Here is a 26,080-nt window from a genome sequence, read left to right as displayed (position 1 = left end):
ACGCCTGCTGTGCTCTCCAGCAGGAAGGTTAACAGCCACACATACCTTACAGAGTAAGTATGCACATCCTGCATCTGGTCAGACCTGGGGAGCTAATGTCTACAATGGAAACTCTAAATACAAAACCCCCTTCACTGCGACACCACTTTCACACCACCTATCGAAGTTCACAGACTGTGTACCATCCCATGAAGACTCTTGCCAGGTCAGTATGGAGCAAAGCTCCTAAAGAGACCACGCACAGCCTTGATGCCAATTCGTGTTACATCTCCAGCACAGCTAAGCTCCATAACACATCTACTTATCATCTGTTTGCTGTATCCAGTCACATGGTCATCTTAGTCAATCACAAAAAGCTACAATCTATAAACTTCACTTTAGTGTCTTTTACTCACCTATGCTTCCCTGCACACACTCCATGCTGAGCCACCTTCTATTGTACTGGATGAAAGCCAGTGATTCTAGTGTCTGAGCAGATTTGCTCTTAATTCAGCTCTTCTTCTGGGCAACTGACGTAATGTGACTGTGATATCATAACAACAATTATATCTAGGAGTCAAGAAAAACGAAACTCACTGTGGAAAACAAGACCTCAACATGGAAAAACAATAAGTATGTAAGCTAAGGTGGAGACCCAAGTCTGCACCCAAGTGTGACAAGAATAAATGTGTGAGCTAAAGCTCGAGGGCATGGGTAAATTTTACCATCAGTAGCCGCTCTGTACCGCCCTTTTTGACATCATTTGGGTTTCTCCTTGCCCAGGAGACAAAGGAAAACAGCCTATTGATGTTATTAAGGCTGCTCGGAAAACCTTTAGCGTGATGTAATGTCAGTACTAGATCTTATGGATGATATTTTAAGTATAAGTGGCGACTGAAAAAGCAGTGCAAGTGAATAAAAAGTGTAAGTGCAAGATTAATTAAAATTGGATAATACAGAGTAGATGATGAACTTTACCTTTTAGATTTGGAAAACTGAGAGAAAAATTAAAGTACAAAAACAGATTTAACATAATATCTGTGCGCAATGGTGGTCGACATGTTTCAGCATTCTTGTGGTATAGTACCAATGCTTTCTTCAGGACCCGATTTGAACTACTGCTTAGTATAAAGTGAAGTAAAAATTGTCACCTGCAAAATCCAGGTCAAGAATATCCACCACAGACTTTTGTCACATCATGTTGAAGAAACGATCACACAGGAGAGACATAAAAAATAAATAAAGACCAAATACACATTGGCATATTCGTGGACAAATACACAAAACAATGATGTTGTCAAAGCTTAAAACATCAAGTGATGGTATGTCTTTAGTACCACTGCGTCAACATAGTTGTACTACTGCAGGATATCATGGCCACTCACCCATTAGTTGTGGTGATGGCGCTTCACCCCACCTGGCTGCAGCGCAGGTATAGAGGAGCACCGCTCTGTAATAAAGTAAAGAGACAATCGAAAACACAGGTAGGCTGAGCCATAATTAAAACGTTGTTTTATCGTTTATGAAAGGATGTTATCTGGGGGGGCAGAGTTGGGGGCGGGAGGGGTAGTTCTGGAGGAGGGGAAGGGGTTGGGAGGGGTAGGGAGGGATGGGGGTGGGGGGTTGTTGCTCAGGAATGAAGAAGAGGACTTCCTGATCTCACTGGACACTGCGCACGGGAGGGGGAATGAGAGGTCCGGAAAGCAGCACTGTCATTTCCCAGAAAGCTGGTAACCACTGATCCATGCTGTTCTACCCTGCACAAGACTTTCTCTGCTGTTGCGCCGCTCGACCTCCGGGGTGGAGCTAAATGGCTGTGTGACACGCATATTGGAGATTCATAGATGTAATGGTCAATAGAGGGAATGACACGTGATTTGAATGTACCACTTACTTTGCTGCAATAAAAAGATATTTACCAAAAAAATGAAAGGATGTTATCGAATTGTAGACTAATAAAATACTCGATTCGTCTTTATCAATTTGTAAATCGATAAACTTCTTGAGAAAAGGGTTGTGAATGCCCCACAGGTTGATCCATACTATTCGCCAGGAAATGTTGTTAAACATATGTACAACCTTGGACTAACGCTATGTTTGTCCATTAATGCGAACAATAAAGTTATCACCAACACTCTCCCCTGGCTTATTACGGCTTCTAAAGAAAAGGCCAGCAGGACGTTTTAAGCGTATAAGCAACGGTGGTAAATTCACTTGATTGCGCTGTCATGGGCCGCCCCAAAAATAACGGTTACCAAGAGCAAAACAAAGTATTGCCAATAGGAACGTGTGAGGAGGGCAGACATTTCCTGGCCAATAGTATGTATCAACCTGTGGGGCATTCACAACCCTTTTCTCAAGAAGTTTATCGATTTACAAATTGATAAAGACAAATCGAGTATTAGTCTACAATTCGATAACATCCTTTCATAAACAATAAAACAATATTTTAATTATGGCTCAGCCTACCTGTGTTTTCGATTGTCTCTTTACTTTATTACAGAGCGGTGCTCCTCTATACCCAAGCTGCAGCCAGGTGGGGTGAAGCGCCATCACCACAACTAATGGGTGAGTGGCCATGATATCCTGCAGTAGTACAACTATGTTGACGCAGTGGTACTAAAGACATACCATCACTTGATGTTTTAAGCTTTGACAACATCATTGTTTTGTGTATTTGTCCACGAATATGCCAATGTGTATTTGGTCTTTATTTATTTTTTATGTCTCTCCTGTGTGTTCGTTTCTTCAACATGATGTGACAAAAGTCTGTGGTGGATTTTCTGACCTGGATTTTGCAGGTGACAATTTTTACTTCACTTTATACTAAGCAGTAGTTAACATGGGGTCCTGAAGAAAGCATTGGTACTATACCACAGAATGCTGAAACATGTCGACCACCATTGCGTACAGATATTATGTTAAATCTGTTTTTGCATTTTATCTTTTAGATTTGGAAAACTGAGAGAAAAATTAAAGTCCATCATCTACTCAGCATTGTCCAATTTTAATTAATCTTGCACTTACACTTTTTATTCACTTGCACTGCTTTTTCAGTCGCCACTTATACTTAAGATCTAGTACTGACATTACATCACGCTAAAGGTTTTCCGAGCAGCCTTAATAAACATAAATAGGCTGTTTTCCTTTGTCTCCTGGGCAAGGAGAAACCCAAATGATGTCAAAAAGGGCAGTACAGAGCGGCTACCGATGGGAAAATGTACCCATGCCCTAGAGCTTTAGCTCACATATTTATTCTTGTCACACTTGGGTGCAGACTTGGGTCTCCACCTTAGCTTACATACTTATTGTTTTTCCATGTTGAGGTCTTGTTTTCCACAGTGAGTTTCGTTTTTCTTGACTCCTAGATATAATTGTTATGATATTTGAGTTAGGGCACATATCTAGTTTGGGTCGTTAAACCTGCCCTTGCACCCTCTTTCAATTGAGGTTGTCCGTAATGTGACTGTGGCCATCTTCTGCCTTTAACACAGAAGGGCACAAACAGTAGCATGACAATGCCTCTGGATGATGCGTAAGCTATGACTCTGGCGTAGCTCTCCATGGTTTGCTTTACCACCCACAGGTGGCCTAAGTGAACTTAGTTCAATGCACGAGCGCTGAATGCGCAAGACAGGTTCTTGTAGTCCCGCGAAACTCCACTCAATATATTGTGGAGGTGGAATTATTTGCTTTTGGGTTACTAACATTCTCTAAAAGGGAATTAGTGGCATTGTGGTTACAGAAAACCCATTTAATTATTCAAAGCTACATACACACACAAAAAAATAGACACTTAACTAAAATTATTAACTACAAACAATCACACAGGATATCATAACACCAAGAAGTAATGATGCGAACAACGAGAATAAAATAAACATTTCTAACATGGTTAAAATGTCATATAAAAGTCCAACATCCAAAATCTACTACTATGTGGTATCCCAGGAGAGCGTAGAGTAGAGCAACTTGTGAACTAGAGTTTCTTGGGGGAAGTAGCGCACTGTATTATCAGAAGAGCCATAGAGGAAGTGTTCCCTGCTAAAGGTAAACATGCACTGCGGCAGCAGCTCTCCTCAAGACTCGTCTCTTACCTGCTTCAGGCAGTGTGCATCAACTTCTCTAAATGCCAGCAGTAACCAAGATTGTCTTCAGACGGTATCTTGCGAGATAATCTAGGATGAAGGACCCCTCTAACCTAAGGGATCGAATGGTGGTGCTGCAATATGGAAAGGTTATCAGGGATGAAAACCTCGGACATCGTTTTAGGAATGTTGTATATAGATTATGATTTACAACAAGGGGTGGTGATGGACAGAGTCTCTGAATTAAGCAGAATACTCTCACCCAGTCAAGAGATCAGGGCTAGATCCAACACCGTTTTTTAGCTCATTGCACCATCCCAGTTTCAGAACCTGGCTGTATGCAAATTAGTCTGTCCCTGGCCCAGTGCATCATGGGAACAGGGCAGACCAGACTACAAAAGCCAATTCTTACACTGGGAAGGAAACAAGCTTCCGGGGACCGGTCGGCTTGCTTGAATCCTGATGGTGCAATGAGCAAGGGACTCACATCTGAGTATACCCTTCCACGCTTAGGGTGGACAAAATTATTTACAACAGTTATGCCAGAAACCGGTCCCCGGAAGCTTGTTTCCTTCCCAGTGTAAGAATTGGCTTTTGTAGTTTGGTTTGCCCTGTTCCCATCATGCACTGGGACAGGAACAGACTAATTTGCATACAGCCAGGTTCTGAAACTGGGATGGTGCAATGAGCTAAAAAACGGTGTTGGATCTAGCCCTGATCTTTTGACTGGGTGAGAGTATTCTGCTTAATTCAGAGACTCTGTCCCTCACCACCCCTTGTTGTAAATAATAAGTATATAGATTATGGGCACCAGAGAAGGGGTCCAAGGCAGATCTTCAAGACAATAAGAAATGAGGAGACGTCATTTTGAAATGCACCTCTGATAAATTATCTAGGGATGTTTCTTGATGGCCCTAACATATTGATAAAGGAACACTTGTTCCAGACTGTATGTTTCATCAAGTGTTATATCGGAGTCAATGAATTATAAGGGTAGACCACGTTCATGGTGGTGTTGTTTACAGCAGATACAACAGAATTTGGAAGGGGTGTAGTCAGAGATGGATCGGAGGGCAGGACTGGAATGGAGCTGGACATTAGGGGCTTTACATCATCGTTGTACATATTGGCCTACCTGCACCCATAAGGCTCTTATAAAAGCTCACAGCTAGGTGCACAGTCACAGGAAAGATGCAAAAGGCATCACCTATTTGTGGTGCAGACTAGAGCAACAGGGCTTACTTTTCTACCACAGAGACAATCCCTTTTGAAAATTATAGTTAAATAAATGTTTCATTTACACTTACTGTGACTCAAAAGATGCAATGTATGCATATTTCGAAATGTCCACAGACACCATACCCCCCACCGCAAACAACAAGCATTTACAATGCAATGGTCTCGTCTTTGTTAAAGTTAAAGCTATTGGCATTGCTCATGACATTATTTTTGTTTTTAAAACATGAATAAATGGCATTGTCATTTACAATGCCAATAGCTTTATCTCTCGCAAATGCAAAACCTATTGCATTTGCACACACACACAGGGCCACACGCACCCACACACACACACAGGGCCACACGCACCCACACACACACACAAGGCACACGCACCCACCCACTGACACAGCCACAGCCACACACAGCCACAGCCACACACAGCCACAGCCACACACAGCCAGAGCCACACACAGACAGAGCCACACACAGACAGAGCCACACACAGACAGAGCCACACACACACACACACAGATAGAGCCACACACACACACACACAGACAGAGCCACGCTCACACAGACAGAGCCACGCTCACACAGACAGAGCCACGCTCACACAGAGCCACACAGACAGAGCCACACACAGACAGAGCCACACACAGACAGAGCCACACACAGACAGAGCCACACACAGACAGAGCCACACACAGACAGAGCCACACACAGACAGAGCCACACACAGACAGAGCCACACACAGACAGAGCCACACACAGACAGAGCCACACACAGACAGAGCCACACACAGACAGAGCCACACACAGACAGAGCCACACACAGACAGAGCCACACACAGACAGAGCCACACACAGACAGAGCCACACACAGACAGAGCCACACTCTCACACACACACAGACAGACAAACAGAGCCACACACACAGAGAGCCACACACACAGAGCCACACACACACACAGAGCCACACACACACACAGAGCCACACACACACACAGCCACACACACACAGAGCCACACACACACAGAGCCACACACACACAGAGCCACACACACACAGAGAGCCACACACACACACACAGAGAGCCACACACACACACACAGAGAGCCACACACACACACAGAGAGCCACACACACACACAGAGAGCCACACACACACACAGAGAGCCACACACACACACAGAGAGCCACACAGAGCCACACACACACAGAGCCACACACACACAGAGCCACACACACACAGAGCCACACACACACACACACAGAGCCACACACACACACACACACAGAGAGCCACACACACACACAGAGCCACACACACACACACAGAGCCACACACACACACAGAGAGCCACACACACACACACACAGAGAGCCACACACACACACAGAGCCACACACACACACAGAGCCACACACACACACAGAGCCACACACACACACAGAGCCACACACACACAGAGCCACACACACACAGAGCCACACACACAGAGCCACACACACAGAGCCACACACACAGAGCCACACACACAGAGCCACACACACACACAGAGCCACACACAGAGCCACACACACACAGAGCCACACACACACACAGAGCCACACACACACACACACAGAGCCACACACACAGAGCCACACACACACACAGCCACACACACACAGAGCCACACACACACACACAGAGCCACACACACACACAGAGCCACACACACACACAGAGCCACACACACACACACAGAGCCACACACACACACAGAGCCACACACACACACACAGAGCCACACACACACACAGAGCCACACACACACACAGAGCCACACACACACACAGAGCCACACACACACACAGAGCCACACACACACACACAGAGCCACACACACACACAGAGCCACACACACAGAGCCACACACACACACACACACACACAGAGCCACACATACACACAAACAGAGCCACACACACACACAGAGCCAGACACACACACACAGAGCCAGACACACACACAGAGCCAGACACACACACAGAGCCAGACACACACAGAGCCAGATACACACACATACACACACACACACACACACACAGAGCCAGACACACACACACACACACACACACACACAGAGCCACACACACACACACACACAGAGCCAGACACACACAGAGCCAGACACACACAGAGCCAGACACACACAGAGCCAGACACACACACACACAGAGCCAGACACACACACACACACTCACAGAGCCAGACACACACACACACTCACAGAGCCAGACACACACACACACTCACAGAGCCAGACACACACACACACAGAGCCAGACACACACACACACAGAGCCAGACACACACACACACAGAGCCAGACACACCCACACACACAGAGCCAGACACACACACACACAGAGCCAGACACACCCACACACACAGAGCCAGACACACCCACACACACAGAGCCAGACACACCCACACACACAGAGCCAGACACACCCACACACACAGAGCCAGACACACACACACAGAGCCAGATACACACACAGAGCCAGACACGCACACACACACACACAGAGCCAGACACACACACACACACAGAGCCACACACACAGAGCCACACGCACAGAGCCACACACACACAGGGCCACACACACACAGAGCCACACAGAGCCACACACACACACAGCCACACACACACACAGCCACACACACAGCCACACACACACAGCCCCACACACACAGCCCCACACACAGAGCCACACACAGAGCCACACACAGAGCCACACACACACAGAGCCACACACACAGAGCCACACACACACACAGAGCCACACACACAGAGCCACACACACACAGAGCCACACACACACACACAGAGCCACACACACACACACAGAGCCACACACACACACACAGAGCCACACACACACACACAGAGCCACACACACACACACACAGAGCCACACACACACACACAGAGCCACACACACACACAGAGCCACACACACACACAGAGCCACACACACACACAGAGCCACACACACACAGAGCCACACACACACACACAGAGCCACACACACACACACACAGAGCCACACACACACACACACACACACACAGAGCCACACATACACACAAACAGAGCCACACACACACACAGAGCCAGACACACACACACAGAGCCAGACACACACACAGAGCCAGACACACACACAGAGCCAGAAACACACACAGAGCCAGACACACACACAGAGCCAGACACACAGAGCCAGATACACACACACACACACACACACACACAGAGCCAGACACACACACACACACACACACACAGAGCCACACACACACAGAGCCAGACACACACAGAGCCAGACACACACAGAGCCAGACACACACAGAGCCAGACACACACAGAGCCAGACACACACAGAGCCAGACACACACAGAGCCAGACACACACACACACAGAGCCAGACACACACACACACTCACAGAGCCAGACACACACACACACTCACAGAGCCAGACACACACACACACTCACAGAGCCAGACACACACACACACTCACAGAGCCAGACACCCACACACACAGAGCCAGACACACACACACACAGAGCCAGACACACCCACACACACAGAGCCAGACACACCCACACACACAGAGCCAGACACACCCACACACACAGAGCCAGACACACCCACACACACAGAGCCAGACACACACACACAGAGCCAGATACACACACAGAGCCAGACACGCACACACACACACACAGAGCCAGACACACACACACACACAGAGCCACACACACAGAGCCACACACACAGGGCCACACACACACAGAGCCACACAGAGCCACACAGAGCCACACAGAGCCACACACACACACAGCCACACACACACACAGCCACACACAGAGCCACACACACACAGCCCCACACACAGCCACACACACACACAGCCCCACACAGAGCCACACACACACACAGAGCCACACACACACACAGAGCCACACACACAGAGCCACACACACAGAGCCACACACACACAGAGCCACACACACACAGAGCCACACACACACAGAGCCACACACACACAGAGCCACACACACACAGAGCCACACACACACAGAGCCCCACACACACAGAGAGCCACACACACACACAGAGCCCCACACACACACAGAGCCACACACACACACAGAGCCACACACACACACAGAGCCACACACACACACAGAGCCACACACACAGCCACACAAACACAGAGAGCCACACAAACACAGAGAGCCACACAAACACAGAGAGCCACACAAACACAGAGAGCCACACACACACACAGCCACACACACACACAGAGCCACACAAACACAGAGAGCCACACAAACACAGAGAGCCACACAGAGAGCCACACAAACACAGAGAGCCACACAAACACAGAGAGCCACACAAACACAGAGAGCCACACACACACACAGCCACACACACACACAGAGCCACACAAACACAGAGAGCCACACAAACACAGAGAGCCACACAAACACAGAGCCACACAAACACAGAGCCACACAAACACAGAGCCACACAAACACAGAGCCACACAAACACAGAGCCACACAAACACAGAGCCACACAAACACAGAGCCACACACAGCCACAGAGACACACACACAGCCACAGAGACACACACACAGCCACAGAGACACACACACAGCCACAGAGACACACACACAGCCACAGAGACACACACACACAGCGACACACACACACAGCCACAGCGACACACACACACAGCCACAGCGACACACACACACAGCCACAGCGACACACACACAGCCACAGCGACACACACACAGCCACAGCGACACACACACAGCCACAGCGACACACACACAGCCACAGCGACACACACACAGCCACAGCGACACACACACAGCCACAGAGACACACACACAGCCACAGAGACACACACACAGCCACAGAGACACACACACAGCCACAGAGACACACACACAGCCACAGAGACACACACACAGCCACAGAGACACACACACAGCCACAGACACACACACACAGCCACAGAGACACACACACGGCCACAGAGGCACACACACGGCCACAGAGGCACACACACCTTCACCCCGGGGACTCTCCTTATTTACAAATGGGTTTTTCGAGGCCCCCACCAACTCCCAGAGCTCACCCGTTGCTTCCCTCAGTCCAGGTCAGCCACACGCCCATCTCTGCCCAGTTACGCCCCAGGGAACAGAGGCAAGAAAAGCAAGCACATGCAGGGAACAGAGGCAAGGAAAAACGAGCACAAGCAGGGAACAGAGGCAAGGAAAAACGAGCACAAGCAGGGAACAGAGGCAAGAAAACACGATCACAAGCATGGAACAGAGGCAAGAAAACACGATCACAAGCAGGGAACAGAGGCAAGAACAAGACGTAGTGCACACTTTACACCCTGCAATGAGACTGAATGCTTTGAAACCCTTTGTCGCAGTAACTAATAATAAACGCAAGCATCGCACAAGGCACTGGATTCGGGGACCCCCAATGAGCCCTTCTTCAGAGGGCTACAAAGCAGTATGAAGGCAGCACACAGCTGCGCTTGTAAAGATCACACGCCGCGGGATGCGGTGACTGAGTCCGGCTTCGGGAGAGCACACACTGTAAACAAGGAGCAAGTGCTTTGGGTCGTGCAACTTCTCTATCAGAGCTGTGAGCGTTACACTGCATTCTGGTACTTGTAGTTCAGGGTATTAGAGGATTATAAATCAAAACTGCCAGTGCCAGCCTCAAAGTAAACTCATCAGCCTCCACGGGTGCGCGGCCAGACTGCGGTAACTAGTAACCAGACAGCATTCACACAGGTTGCCACATCCAAGCCTGGGCGGCCCTGCTGGCGCTGCGCGCTAGCAGACGGCCATGCTGCCCTCTGCACGGACTGCAACCAGGACACAGGGAAAGGCTGCGAAGCGGGCCGCCAGCCCTCCCTCCCTCCCAAGCCTTTCTCTCTGAATCAGGGCGAGCGAGCTTCAAACCACTCCCCCCACCAGCAGCCGGCCCCTTTCTTCCATGTGAAGCCCGGGCTGCTGGCTCAGAGGCCTGGCGGTGGAGGAGGGAGCAGGACGGCGCGCAGGGGACATCGGAGGGCTCCAGCCTCAGAATCCCCAGCGCCCACCCGCCAGCAGCAGCACCAGCACCGAGGCGAAGCGCCCCCTACCTGTGCCAAGACTTCTCCGGGTTCGCGGAGCGCTCATGGGGTGCCGATCAGGGAGATCCCGGTCTGCGGCAGGCTCAGACGGCCTCCAGTGGCCCACCGTCCCAGACTGGCACGGACGCCTGCTTCGGGGCACAGAGAGGGGCTAAAAATAGAGCATCGAGCACGAGGCAATCCGCCATGCAGAAGAGACTCATGGCCGAGGCGCGTCGGCTGAGCAGCCCCCAATGAGGGAGGGGGAGGCACCGTGAGTCAGCACATCTCCGTCCCTCGGGGAGGGCTGACGAGGGGCTCCAGCTCTGATCGGCACGGACTGGGGCAGCCAGGGTAGGGAAGAGGGAGGGCACAGAAGGGGCAGGGAGAGGGAAAGAGAAGAGGTGGAAAAAGACGGGGCAGGAGGAGGACACCAGGGGAGGGATCGTGAAGACAAGCGCGCGCCATTTACATTTAAGCCCCGTCCTTTTCAGACTGGGGGGCGTTTTTTCCTGATGATGTCAGAGAGAGAAAGGACCGGAAAAAACACGCCCCTCAATCCGAAACGGACGTGGCTTAAAGTGAAAGTGACGGACACAGCTCTTCCCCAATGGCTGGCCGCCGTTTAGGAAGCCAGCCAGTGGAGAAGAGCTAGCTCGTTTACCCTCTGTACTAAAAAACATAAAATCCCGCCAGCGAGACTGCACAAGCGCAGCCTACGCTAGCCGAGACCTAAAAACCTCATCTACCCTCCAGTACATGGATTGTTAACCTCTAACAATCCATGTACTGGAGTCGAGGTCTGCTCCTACCCCTGTTGACATTATAATGCTGTGCTACGCTGCCGTCTGTGCTAGTTCTCACCCCCAGTAACTCTTTTGGAATCTCAGATACTCCAATGCCTTGGATGCCTCAGACGCTCAGGTCTCCTTACTAACGTACAAAATCTTATTTGGAGGATAAAAGACCAGACCTAGGCTGGCCTGATTCGACACATAAGCCACATTGGAAGATGATAATATAATATACTATTATGCTGCTCCTAGATTACACGGCTAGACACTCGGTTTGCGGAAAGTGATTTTAGCAACTTCTATGGTGAGGGTTGGCCGATGCTGAAAAGAGTGCAACAGCAGCATCTCAACGTCCATGGAAACCCAAGCCACTGCGCTTTCCCCCACTAGGGTCCAAAGCGAGGGAGCGAATGACAAAGTAAAGGGAGCAGGATCAAAGAAGTGCCCTTTGCCAATGTCTGGCACTCTTTGACATCCCCAGACAAGCCGGACCATATGATAATGGCACGGTTTAACCTGCAGGTTTAAACTGCAGACCCACAGCACTTTAGCGCTTCCTCTTTTCTTTGACCAGGGGAGGAATCAACGTGGGGGGTAATGGAAGGAACACTTTAAATTGAATGCTTTGCTCTGTATCTGAAGTTCGCAGCTTGCAGCCAGGAGCCAGGAGATGAAGGTAAAGTGAGACTCGTTCCCTAAATGTCTTCTTATCAAATCATTAAACAGAGTGTGGACTATGCACACCTTTTTACTGATACTTTAAATTTAAACCATGAGATTGATCAGTGTGCTTTGCCTGACGGTGTATACCTATTAACACATGAATGCTACGTATGAAGGGGGGGCCAACCTGACAACCGGTCTGCTGGACTCAAGCATGCACAACTTTATGCAATATACATCCGATTAAACAATTTTTTCATAAACATTTAAATATTATTCATACAAAGACTCTTGTTTCTTTAAATATTCTATTTGTAGAACAAAGAATATCAATAGTAGCCATAAGTACTATTCGTACAATATATATAATTAATTACATGATACATAAAAAACTATTTATGAATAATCTCTTGATATCACAACATTTGTAAATCACAGATGACTTGAGCCCAATGCATTTCGGGACTGAATTGTCCCTTCTTCAGGGGCATCATCAGTAGAAATCTCCTATGTGTATAGGACAGTAGAAATGTGGATTCTGGTGTGAATAGTGAATCTCATGATGAATATTTTGGCAGAAATAGTCCGCTGTGCACAGTCTTTGCACAACACGGTATTCGATATCTGCCTTTTGTTCCAGACTACGCCAAATCCTCTGCGTTCAATTCCGGAACTGAACCACACGCCTGTAGTCTGAATGAGACCTGATCACGTGACACGGAACGTCATTGCCGTTAGATTTCCTATTCACACCAGAAGTGTGATCCCGAGAATCCACATTTCTACTTTATGCGATGTATATCGCATAAAGTTTTGCATGCTTGAGTCCAGCAGACAGGTTGTCAGGTTGCACCCCCCCCCCCCTTCATTCTTATAAAATCCCCCACAAAATGCGACTTCATTAAACACTGGGCAGAGTTCAAAACGGAGTACAGCTGACAAACTGATATTAAACCAGGTCTCTTCAGGGCAAAAAAAAAAACTTGACATGATTAGATGAACGAGAACTGTGTAACACTAAACATTGCTCAAATCAGACCAAATAGATAGACTGGCACTAAACGAGCTGAAGCAAGGGATATAAAACGGAAACATTTAAGATCTGGTTGTAACTGCACCTTTCTACTTTGAATATTTAAAACTCAATCAAACCCACTAGAATAAAAGCTTAGCTCAGGATAGCATGAGAGAATGGCTAATCATCGTCTGATAGTAACATTATCACACTATCAACAAATTTCGAACAGGATTTATTGCAAAGACATAAGAATGCAAACAAGTCCGACATAAAACCAGGAAATGCTGGGAAAACCAGAATCTGGATCACAGATTAGAAACCATGTCTCCTAATGGAGAGGATGAACTACTTCTTAGGATGCAATTGGTAAAAGAAGCAAGCAGCAACCTATCGAAATGCACAAAGATGAAGCAGCAGACTGCTATATGCAACAGACCTCTGAGGCCTAGTATAACTCCAAAACATGACATTAAAATATGGAAATATGAAATTTAAACCCACCTGAAAGCATTGAGCCAATAATTATAGTCAATCTAATCATAAAATAACAATAGCATAGATTAATCATCAAGCTGATCTCAAACTACTAAATGACTCAGACTCTAAATTAACTTACGGAAGACAATACTAACTACCTAGTGTAAACAGAGCAAACCCAATTAACTCAGTCGGATTATTGAACTTCAATAATTCTATTGATGAAACGGAAATAATCAAGAAATTAGATGAATCATAGAACAAGCATTGGCATGGCCCATAGGTCTCGCATTTGGGACCTTATAAGTATTTAGTTATGCAGCACAATATCCCTGGTGCAACAACATCAACTGTTGCGTTGCTAAACACTTATAAGGTCCCAGACACGAGACCTATTGGCTATGCTAATGCTTGTTAAAAGGGGTTGCGTTTTCTTGGAAAGGGCGTTTTTACAAGAGCTGTGAGTGTAGCTGGACGGTTAGTGTGAGGTGAGGGTTAATCCACGCAGTAAAGTGGTTGAGTTATATTACAAATACTCACTGTATCGTGTACACAAGTCTGAAACCGCTGTCTTATGTCTGGGCTGGAAACGCTTGTTTTGTAAACGGTATAAAATGCACTGAATAGCAACAGGTTTCACATCCGAAATTTTGCTGGAATATCGTGGTAGTCCATACGAATGTAATTAAGGTACATTCATCGTGTGGTGTTTGATAACAGCAGGCTCCCTACGATTTTAAAATCACTTTAATACCTATAAATTAAAAAGTAGTCTGCGTTGCAATGTTTTGCTAAAGAGTTGAGTTTTACTATCCCTCAAGAAAATGACGCTAAAACCCGTTTACAGTGTGAGTGGCGTTGCGTGTGTGAGTGGCGTTGCGTGTGTGAGTGGCGTTGCGTGTGTGAGTGGCGTTGCGTGTGTGAGTGGCGTTGCGTGTGTGAGTGGCGTTGCGTGTGTGAGTGGGGTTGCGTGTGTGAGTGGGGTTGCGTGTGTGAGTGGGGTTGCGTGGATGAGTGAAGTTGCGTGGATGAGTGAAGTTGCGTGGATGAGTGGGGTTGCGTGGATGAGTGGGGTTGCGTGGATGAGTGGGGTTGCGTGGATGAGTGGGGTTGCGTGGATGAGTGGGGTTGCGTGGATGAGTTGCGTTGCGTGTGTGAGTGGTGTTGTTTGGGTGAGTGGCGTTGCGTGGGTGAGTGTGGTGTTGCGTGGATGATAGCGGGCTTGCGTGGGTGTGAGTGGCGTTGCGTGTCTGTAAGTGTTGCTGTGTGGGTGAAAGTGGCACAGAGCCTTTGATGTGGCCACTTACTGATTAGCATTATAAAATCTGCATGAAAATTTATTTTATTATTACTATTTATTCTTTGCCAAGCACTCATCACTGATCGGGACATAAGTTGTTGGCATAAGGCTTCAGTTTCATGGTTGACTGCGAAATGCATTTCCTTAAAAAAAACAATTGAATATTTGAATTGACAGACTTGAGATGCGTGTTGCGCCTTTAAGTACAAAACATTTTACAGTGTAGAGCAAATAGCGCTTTGAACAAGGATTAAAACAGTTAAAAATGTATGGAGGAGTCTTTCATCTTTGCCACTTTATTACGAAGGGGAGAAAGAAGAAAAGAAGCAGCAAGCAGGAAGGGGGTTCGGGCACGAACAGGCGCTCTCGGAAAGCATCTGACTTTTGAACTCTGTCTTTGCCTGCACAGCAAATGTGATGAGATAAGATGAAGAGATGAGCAGGAAACAAAGAAAACGAGCCAAGACAATCGAGGGAAACTGTTTGTAAACTAAAGATTCCATGTATCCGCGAATTCTAAAGTAAATGCCAACAGCTAGGTGCGTTTTGTTAGAAAAGCCCAAAAATATATATATTCCTAATACAGACAACTAGAAAATCGAGAGAAACGTTGTGTGTGTAAACTAAACATGCCATCAGCTCACAAAGCCAACAAGAGCGGCCGGGAAGCGGCCGGGAAACACAAGTACGGCCGGCCACATAATTAGGGGAGGAGAAGCCGCACAGCACACGCTGGGAGAAGCCCTTTGATGTGCTGTGCGGCCGCGATGCGCGCTCTGTGCTGGGGGAGGGGGGAGGGCCATTAGCCTGAACTCCGGCAAGATCAAACGAAGGGTGGTTTCACGATCAGTTCAAGCACTTGAATTCTCGCCATTTCCCATTCCTTCGGAATGGTAAAGGCGAGACCTAAAAACAAAGGCCAGCTCCCTTGCAAGACCTACAGATTAACACCCAATCCACTATATCAATAGCAAACCACCCAGGTGGGAATAAGAATAATAGGACAAAACACCTTTACATTCAGTATTGGAGCCTATGAGTGCTGTCCCAAAAGTTTAGAGTCACTGATTGAACAAAGAACTTTGATCAAGGTCCAAACTGTACTACTGAATAATACTGCACAGGAAATGACAATACCAAAACCAGAACACACACAAAACCTTCCTACAAATGGATGAATTTAGAGATGAACTGCAATTACTTTCTGATATAATCTGGCTCAAACAGCAAATCTATAGAAGAAAGAACAAAATACTGACGGGGTTAGTGCACCCGAAAAGCTGAAGCCGCAGACAAAAAAAAGGTTGAGACCAGAGGCATGCAAACCAAGATAGGGCTTCGCCAACACCATGAGGAAGTAGCCAAATTAATATCAAGAATTAACAAATTTAGGGACAAAAATGAAGACATAATGAATACCAGCATTTAACACAATAGGTACGAAAATAACCAACTCTCAATCCTCCAATCACTAAACAATTAATATTCCAGAGATTGACATGGAAGGTGAAGTTCAAGTGTACTTAAGCAAAAGGAGATTACAAAAACAGTGGGCAAAACAAACAAAAATACGCTCCAATAAAGCCGAACTCCAATATTCACACAACGGTTTCAGATTTTTCATGAAGAATTTCTTTTTTTTTTTTAAAGGACATTCCGATTCATAAATTGTGTGATGAGTCAGGTAACGACCACTCCTGCAACATATCATTAATAACAATGGAATGCAAGAAAGGTGGTAATTAGATATCGAAATGGAGACGAGGAATTTTACCCATAGTTTGGCATAACATCAGTACTGGATCTAAGGGACGCCCATCCACACCAGAGAACTACATTAGTAACAGCGTATTACAAGGAATTGAGCCAGTATTACTGCAATAACTAAACGTCCATGGATTAATATGGATGGATGCAATTGCTGGCCAAGACAAATATCTACCCCAAACTTTAGACACCAAACTCAGCCCTACTGTTGGACAAGGAAAATACAATTATGGCCAACACATAGGGAAGGAGTTGGAGGACAGGCCACCCTAAGCATGGGCTCGTGCTCCTCCCTCCCCACACTCCAGTCCAAAAAGACCCCCAACCTATCCCACTCCCGTCCACGTGGCAGAAAGTAAAGTCCTTTGGACAAAATCGTGCCAAAACAAACTAAAGATTGGGCAGCCTAACCTGCCACTGAGCCATACCCCGCCTCAGTAAGGTCAATAGACTTTCTGTTTCCTGAGGGCAGATAGGAGGTTTGTCCCAAATTGGGAGGTGGTCTCAAATCTGCCCACAGAGTGGTAGAAAGCCCACTAGACACCATGGACTGTGCATTTGGGGCAAAACAAAGAGGCGTGAGCTTTGAATTCTAGCATTGGCCATACCCCTGTCCTAAAAGGGACAAACCAGTCATTCTGCACCACTCACCTCTGCCGGCAGACAGGGGGTTGCCCCCAATTTGCCCATGGGGGCAGAATGCCCACTAGACACCAGGAATTTTAAAATGGCACCAAAAGGCAAGCTACCCTGGCATTGAGTCATACCCCCACCCTAGTAGTAGCAACAGTGTCTTTCAGCCACCCTGGGGAATATAGGAGGCATGTTCCAATTGAGGAAGTTGCTGGAAATATGCCCCTGGTGGTAGAAAGCGCCCTAAACACCATGCATTTTGTATTTGGGACAAAAGAAAGGGGGGCGGACATTAGAGCATACTCCCACTGCAAAAGGGACAAACCACTGTTGTACCTCCCTGGGGAGCAGAGAGGGAGTCTGCCTTTAATTTGCCCCGGGGGGGCAGAAAGCCTACTGGACGGTGGGCCTTTTTTTTTTTTTTTTAATCAAATAATGGGGTGGGTCTGGCCCATCCCGACATCAGGCCCCCCTCATCACCTCTAAAACCTCAACAGTCTCTCTGATCCCCTGTGGACAAAAACTATCTATTCTAGTAGCAAACTAGAAAGGATTTGATTTTTTGGGGTGTTGTTTTTACATATGGATGAGGAGAGCGGCACTAAATCCCAATATTGTCCTACTTGCCATGGTGAACTTTTTTCTACCCACAAGTCTCTGCATACCTCAAACTCTGCCTAAAATTACACATTTTCCTTGCAATGCTGTGATGTAAACTTTCAGAATACACAAAATTCGTACTGCTAAGCATTTCCTCACTTGTTCTGATAAAAACACTACCCTTCTTGTATGCGTGTCTAGCCTCCACAACAGGAAAAGACACAAAACTTAATGTGGCAACATAACCTTTTCCCGATTTGGCAATGGGGGTGGCCGCGCTGAAAGGGGCTGGGCTCAACTGCCTACCTACCAGACCCATATATTTCTGAAAACTAGACATCTGCGTAGCCCAGGGTGGTGTGCTTCATGTGTATCCCATGACGTTTTCTTACACACAATGCCCTGCAAATGTGAAACTTTGCCTAAAATCTGGAATTTTCCTTGCATTTCTAGGATGTAATCTTCGGAAATCCACAGGGATTAAGAAAATTCCTATCACCCAGCGTTCCCACACTTGCCCCGATAAAATAAAGCTACCCCATTTGTTTGGATGGGCCTCGTGATCTCAGCGGAAACTGATCAAACCAGAGTCAATGGGAGTCTCACAGTGGAACTCCTATCGACCTTGGTATGATCCGTTCCGGTCGCGGGCACTAGGTCCAGCCACACAAGTGAGACCACATTTCTTTCGGGTCAAGTGGGTGGAATGCTGGGTAGTAGGAATTTTGTGCAGTCCTCCTGATTTCAGAATTTTCCATCACAGAAATGTAAGGATAATGCGAGATTTAACCGAAGTTTGAGGTTTGCACGGCACTGAGGGTAGGAAACCCTCTTGGGATTCATGCAAGAACCATCACTGTGGAATCCCCTAGGAATCTAGTTTTCATAAATGACTGTGGTTGGTAGGTTTCCATGGGTGGCAGCCTACCATTGTCCCAAATAACCCAGTTAGCCCCAACACTGATCTTTCCATACAGCACTTTAGAGCATTTTGTGTGGCAGTCTCTTAACTCAACCACACAATAGGGGTATCGTTATGGGGAGATGTGTGGAAACTCTGGGTCTTATGAAATGTGTGGATTCCCACAGATTCTGGAGAGTAGAATTTGTTTTTTAGCTAAAGTTTGTGGTTTGCAAGGGCTTCTTGATAAGAAAACCTAGTGAGAGCCATAGTCTCCCCACCATGGATTCCCCGAGGGGGGTCTAGTTTTAATAAGATGTACATGTTTGGTAGTTTTCCATGGGTGTAGGCTGAACTAGGGCCCATAATCCACAGCCACTTATATTGCAAAAAAAGGGGTCGCTTTCAGTGGAAAAATGTGGTGTGTCCATGTTGCGTTTTGGGCCATTTCTGGGCACGGGCACTAGGCCTACCCACACAAGGGAGGTACGATTTCTACTGGAAAACATGTAGGAACATAGAATAATAGGATATTTGTTATTACAATTGGATTACAATTGGATTTCGCTGCATATGTGTCTTCCAAATGTAAGCCAGTGTGTAAGAAAGAAAACATTTTGAAAACATGCCAAAATGGGTACCCACAAATTCAAAGATGTACAAATAACCACTGTTCCTGAACAACTCCTTTGGAATCCATTTCAGAAATATACAGGTTTCCTTGATACCCATTATTCAGTCTAAATATTTCACCATATGAATTGGTCTATACTCAGTAGATAATAAATCATTGTACGGTGCAGCACAGTTATTGGCTCAGGATACCCTGGGTTCTTGGGCAATTTAATCTCCCTATATGCCCACAACCAGAACAGTTTAGCGGACGTAATGGTATATTGCTTTTGTAAATTGGCCATTCGTGACAAAAAGTTACAAATGAAAACGATGTCTAAAATGGTCGTTTTTTCCCAACTCTTTTTCAATATTCCTTTATTTTAACAGTTCCTTTCTTTGGGAAAACCTGGAGGAAGCTACACATAGGGCCCCTTGCTGAATTCATAATTTTGTCTTCTCTTCAGAAATTTGTGGCTTTCTAATCACCTGTGGGTTTTACACCGGTTTCCACCACAAACCGGAATTAGGGTGAAAACACACAAAAATTGGAAAAATAGGCTACCACGTAGAAAAATGTTTTTAAAAAAATTGATTCAGCTTTCCATGTTTCCAGGACCTGGGAAGATGGTAAGTTTAGCACAGCAAACCTTTTTATTGATGCCATTTTTTTGGAAGGGTAAAACCAAGACACTTTTCTTGCAGTGCAATTTGATTCAAACTTCACATGGAATCATCACTTTTACAACAAACAAGCAAGTATATCGACGTTCTAGTTCAATCAATCGATTTTCAAGGAAATCTGCAGGCAGAGCAATTGACCTATCTAATATGGCAATAACAAAATCTACCCAAATACTTCACTTCAGCAGAGAGGTTTATAAACAACAAACACAAACTAGAGAAGGATAAAATGAAAACTTCAGTCAGAGTTGAATCCAAGATCAGCTACACCGCACCGCGGTACAAGACTTGAAATTGGTAAAACCTCAATGGCCGCTTTAAATGAGGTAAATAAAAGAAACTCTTTGCGATTGCATGTTCCCCAAGACAGAATCACAAACTTTATTAATCGAGAAGTAACTCACATTGCAGGAAACTCATTATACTTAAAGAGTCGGGATATAACTGCACAGATTAGCACAAATCAACTACCTTCCTTGCAGTCCACACACACACACACACCCTCCCCCCTCCCTCTCCCCCTCCCAAAAAACGAAAAAACAGCAGGCAGACAGTACCATTTCAAGGAAGATATGTAACTGGCAAGAAAGTACAGAATTCGATAGTAGCTAACGTACACCTAGGCAATAAACAACAAATGTATTTGGTTTCTGCTCTGGAATCACAAATGAAAAATTAGTTTAAGATTATATTTATTATATATTCCATTGTTCTAACTTGAAGGTGCTAAGAATGCAAGAGAACAACAAACTGTCAGGTATGTGGTTCAATGGATGAAACTACTGAGTACATGATTTGCCTAAGCCCCAAGTTATTAGACCCAAGAAAGAAGTACTTACTACCTATATGTCAACCTCTAAGAGCTAGAACCACTACGAAGGCTCTATCTTCCAGCTTCTCCGGCACAAATGCTAAATAAATCAGTTTCACACTGCTATTTTTAAAATGAGTGTATAGTACGTTAAAATAATGATATTATTCTGTTAACATTACAGGTTGACACATTTCAGAGTTAATGTAATGTTTATTTTTGTATGATGTCAAATACTTTTTATTCTAAATGGCTTTAAAGACTGCATACAATAAAGAATGCGCTTTCTTGGTGAAGTGGAAAATAACTAGCACAAGCGTGAGGAAGGAGTTCTTTGCTACACAAGACTACTGTGCTAAATTCTGCTTGTGACAGCTCTTTCTGTGATCTTTTCCTTAGAAGGAAGTGATTAGCTAAACATTCATGTGCCTTGTATCAGGCTGGGTGACTGTCCCTCACTGAAGCACATATATTTTCTGCTTCAGTCATGCCCTACGTAGTGCGTTCCCAAAAGCAGGTAGTGAACCTGCCAAACAATAAGCAAAGGTTCAATGATGTTGCAGTCTGGCTGACATCAAGTTGGGATAATCTCTTTGCTAAGGATAATTACATCCTACAGTGGATCCATTCTAATGATTTCAGTTGCATCATCTGTGAATGAGCTCAATGGAGGCCTGGGTTTGAGGTGTCACAGACCCACTAAATCCTGAACCATAACAGCTTGAGTTTGAGCCAAGGTATAAGCAGTTTGACTTCTTCTTTTACCTATCAATGTTATATCTGATTGCCCCGATTGCTAGCCTTCTCATAGTTAAGTGACAGGATGTGCTTTCCGAGATGTTTTATTCAACTTGAATTAGGTTCCAAATAGAGACGGAACATTAAGGTTGGTGTTGAGTGGAGACTTCCACATGTCCATGGGTAACTAAGGAAAAACAGTGTACCTACAGACCAGCCTCTCTGCAGGAATACTGAGGGAGTGAGGACCAATCAGATCGACTACGGTCATCTTACAAGAAGAAATTTTTTGGTATTAGTTTTAAAGAAACTTGATCAGTAGAACACACTGGGTCCCGATGTCTCAAGATATTTCCTGGTAGCTATGTGGCAAGAAATACTGCATGTGGTCTTTGAAGAACTAATAGCATCCTCTTTACTCAACCACTAAACCCCATAATGACCCATTCCATCCTGCTTGGCTGTCTGTGTTGGATTCTTGGTCACGGATGCACAGTGATCAGCCATATTAAAACGATTTTAATTTATTCTGATTCAGTTACTTCTAGACCGCAGGCTCACTCATTTTTAATTATGTGGGCTCTTTACGTTCTTGTGGTGGGACCGGTAGATGTTTCCATAACTGTTAATTTGGAGCTTGCATGTCCAGTACTAGTACTGTGGCTGCTCATTATATGCAACCAAACCTCTTACACCAGCATTTGTGAGAACTGCTATAGGAACCGATTAGAATTCTGAGCCGAGTCTTCAACAGAAAGATGTAGATAATGAGAAAAAGACTACAGTCTTAAAAGTGATTTTAACCGACTCATGTTCTGGCTCTATCTTATTCTCAATGGTAGATTTCACAGGGAGTAAAATGAGAGGAGGAGAAGGCAGCAAAAGTATTGGGTGTTTCATGCCTAAAACAAAGAGTTTTTCCAGACCCTCCTGGACATATTTTGCACTGTTTAACAGTATGGGTACAAGGGCTCCTCCACACAGACTGTGTAAAGAAGTCCAAGCGTGACCTCCACTAAAGTTTTCACTGACAAATGCTTGGAGAAGACAACTGAAGCAGCCTCGGGTCAGCCAGAGTGGGTGCAGACATCAGAAAAATGGCCGTCCTATGCAATGTATAGAAATCATTGCCATCAACAGCTGCTCTACAAAATGCAGACCTGGCTTTAAGTGAGGTCTGCATACACAAAAGTTGTGGGCATGTCCTTAGTAAAGAAAGCATGCAGGCTAGAAAACATTTTCTGTGTATGTGGAATGTAGTAACGAAACTTGTTCAACAACTAGGGAACAAATGTAGAATCAGTCATATGCACAACCATGTCCAGATGGTTCTGAGGTTCTCAGAGCGTGAATCTCATTCATGCGCCTATCCGGAAACAACCCTTATGTTGCAAGAGGCCATGGACTTGAAGAGTTTGTGCATTCATCGTGACATAAACAGGTACAAATCCCTACTCAAAGCAAGATGTATCACAGAAAGAAATGAGTGCAGGTTGGTCGGATGCTGTTTCATGAAATACAAAAACAATGGAGAAGGGTCCATCTAGCCTGGTTCTGTAAGTGCCAAATCACTACAAGATATGTCTTACTGGTATCTACCCAAATGCCATAGTTACTTAAGCTCCATTAGAACTACAATCTTGCCAACACACCAACCATTTAGGAAAGAGATCCCAGCAGTAGAACAATACTCACTCTTTCACCTGAACTCCAGTGCCGTTGCTGGACGAGGCTCCTTCCACAGATACTGAAAAGCCTCTATTGCCATTGGTCGCTGCAGGGATGGAGACCAGAGTAAGTGTGTACGGAAGCTGCTCATGCGGTGGGTTAGTGGACAGACGCTCAAACGTTGGTCCAAGAATTAACAGATTGTGGCATTTCCCACTGTGAAGGCAAAGGAAAATATCCTTGGAGCTCAACCTTTGAGCATAACATCACAGTCAATTAATAAGGGATTTTCATGTCTACACAGCCCTGGTCGTACAAGTCCCCCTCAACCAAGAAGCATATCTGCTAAAGTATTAAAATGCCATTGTAGGAGTTCTCCAATATGCATAGTAAGAAAATGTTACCTACCTGCAATACTGGTTTTCCAACATAAAAAATGTATTTGAACGACTTGCAATCTAAAAGGTCTCTTGGCGTAAAGCAAAAGATCCAAGAATGCTTTTTCAGCATCTCTGCCTATTTTACTCTATGGTGTCACTGGCATATTTATAAGTACCCATTTAAAATTCCCTTGTGTAGAAGGAACAATGATAAACCAGGAATGCTCCACAAAGATTAAGGTAGTAGAGTTTGAAATAGCCCCATGCAAGTAACTCATGCTTCGAAGAAATACCACACGTGTATTCTTCAACACACAACCTTTTGTAAAAAGTGCCATGTTTTACAACCTACAGAAAGAAACGATAAAGAAAGGCTGAGGAGGGTCTCTAATGGATAAACATGTCATTTTAATGTTTTCCTGGTCCATCCTGGCGGGACGGTTATTGCTGTTGGGAGGAGTAACCTTTTCGAAGTGAACATTCTAAACTGTATCCTATTGCCAGACACATCTCTCCTATTGACAGATACTTCATTTACAAAAAAATGAGTGGATTTCCAAAAGCTTTTTTGGCTGGTCAAGTCACATTTACTGGTCATATTATGCTGGTTTGGCTTATTTATGCAAGATGACTCCTTACAGGACAACCAGGCTTTGAGTCCCGGTGCCTCTTCGTATCAGTGTGATAAGTTCTGGAACACTATTATACTATCTGGTAACAAACCTCATGTCATCTTCCTGGTGTGGCAGCATCTCTTTAATGTCACATATGCTGTGCCAACAACACTAGTTTTCTTGCTTCTCCCCTTGGCCTGGACTCTCGAAGCATCAGGCCAGGATTCATATGTTGTAATGTGTATAATTTGCTTTCTTCGCTCCAATTTCCAAGGAGAACTGAATAGCTACAGCAGAATGCTCCATGTTCTGCATGCAAAGTTAATTAAGTGTGGACATCTTAATCACCACTGTTTGCCCACTGGTTTTTGATGTCTTAGGAATCGCCAATTCACAATGGCGGATGTAGTCAGCTGCAGAATACGAGATTGCTCAGACAGTCATAAAGGGAAATCCTTCTTCCAATTCAGCTGGCATTGCCAAATGGGACAATATTTAATGTAGGAACCAGAAAGCCATGGTTGTCTCCATTTCTTAACCTCTGCATTCCATCCTTTTACCACCTTGTTTCTAGTAAAGTGGGTTGTAATCTAAAGACAAGGTCAGCATCTGTGGCTGTATTTACCTCCAGGTACCTTCAGATTTTAGAGCTAAATACCAACCAGAAGTGAGGACTAATGTTGTGCATCGTGCTGGAGCTTTTTACGCGCACAGGCAGGCCCCCAGATTACTCAAGTTGTTTAGGTTATTCACGTTGCTTTGTTTTGGTGATTGTTGAATATACCACTGAAGTATTTCGTAAGCTTCATTAAGATAAAGGCTGAAACACATGAGAATGCAGATAGAACATGAGAACTCCTTTGCCTTTGGAATGCTTGTATGGAAAGTGGCCAATTCCAGTATGTTTCCTTGGCACCGGGGGTCGG

The 26,080-nt window shown here is 45.6% G+C and overlaps 1 protein-coding gene across 2 annotated transcripts in view; it reads right to left on the bottom strand.

Moving 5' to 3' along the window:
- The window catches only part of LIMK2 (LIM domain kinase 2), a 313,781-nt gene that overhangs the window by 114,388 nt on the left and 173,313 nt on the right, over positions 1–26,080 (bottom strand). For both annotated transcript variants that reach the window (XM_078667709.1, XM_078667710.1), the window contains one exon: positions 24,188–24,376. In XM_078667709.1, the coding sequence (XP_078523835.1) occupies positions 24,188–24,376 (189 nt within the window). The remainder of the gene's footprint in view (positions 1–24,187; positions 24,377–26,080) is intronic.

This window comes from Lissotriton helveticus, chromosome 11 (assembly GCF_964261635.1).
Source record: "Lissotriton helveticus chromosome 11, aLisHel1.1, whole genome shotgun sequence".
NCBI classification, from domain to species: Eukaryota; Metazoa; Chordata; class Amphibia; order Caudata; family Salamandridae; genus Lissotriton; species Lissotriton helveticus.
This window is presented reverse-complemented; position numbering and strand designations above follow the sequence as displayed.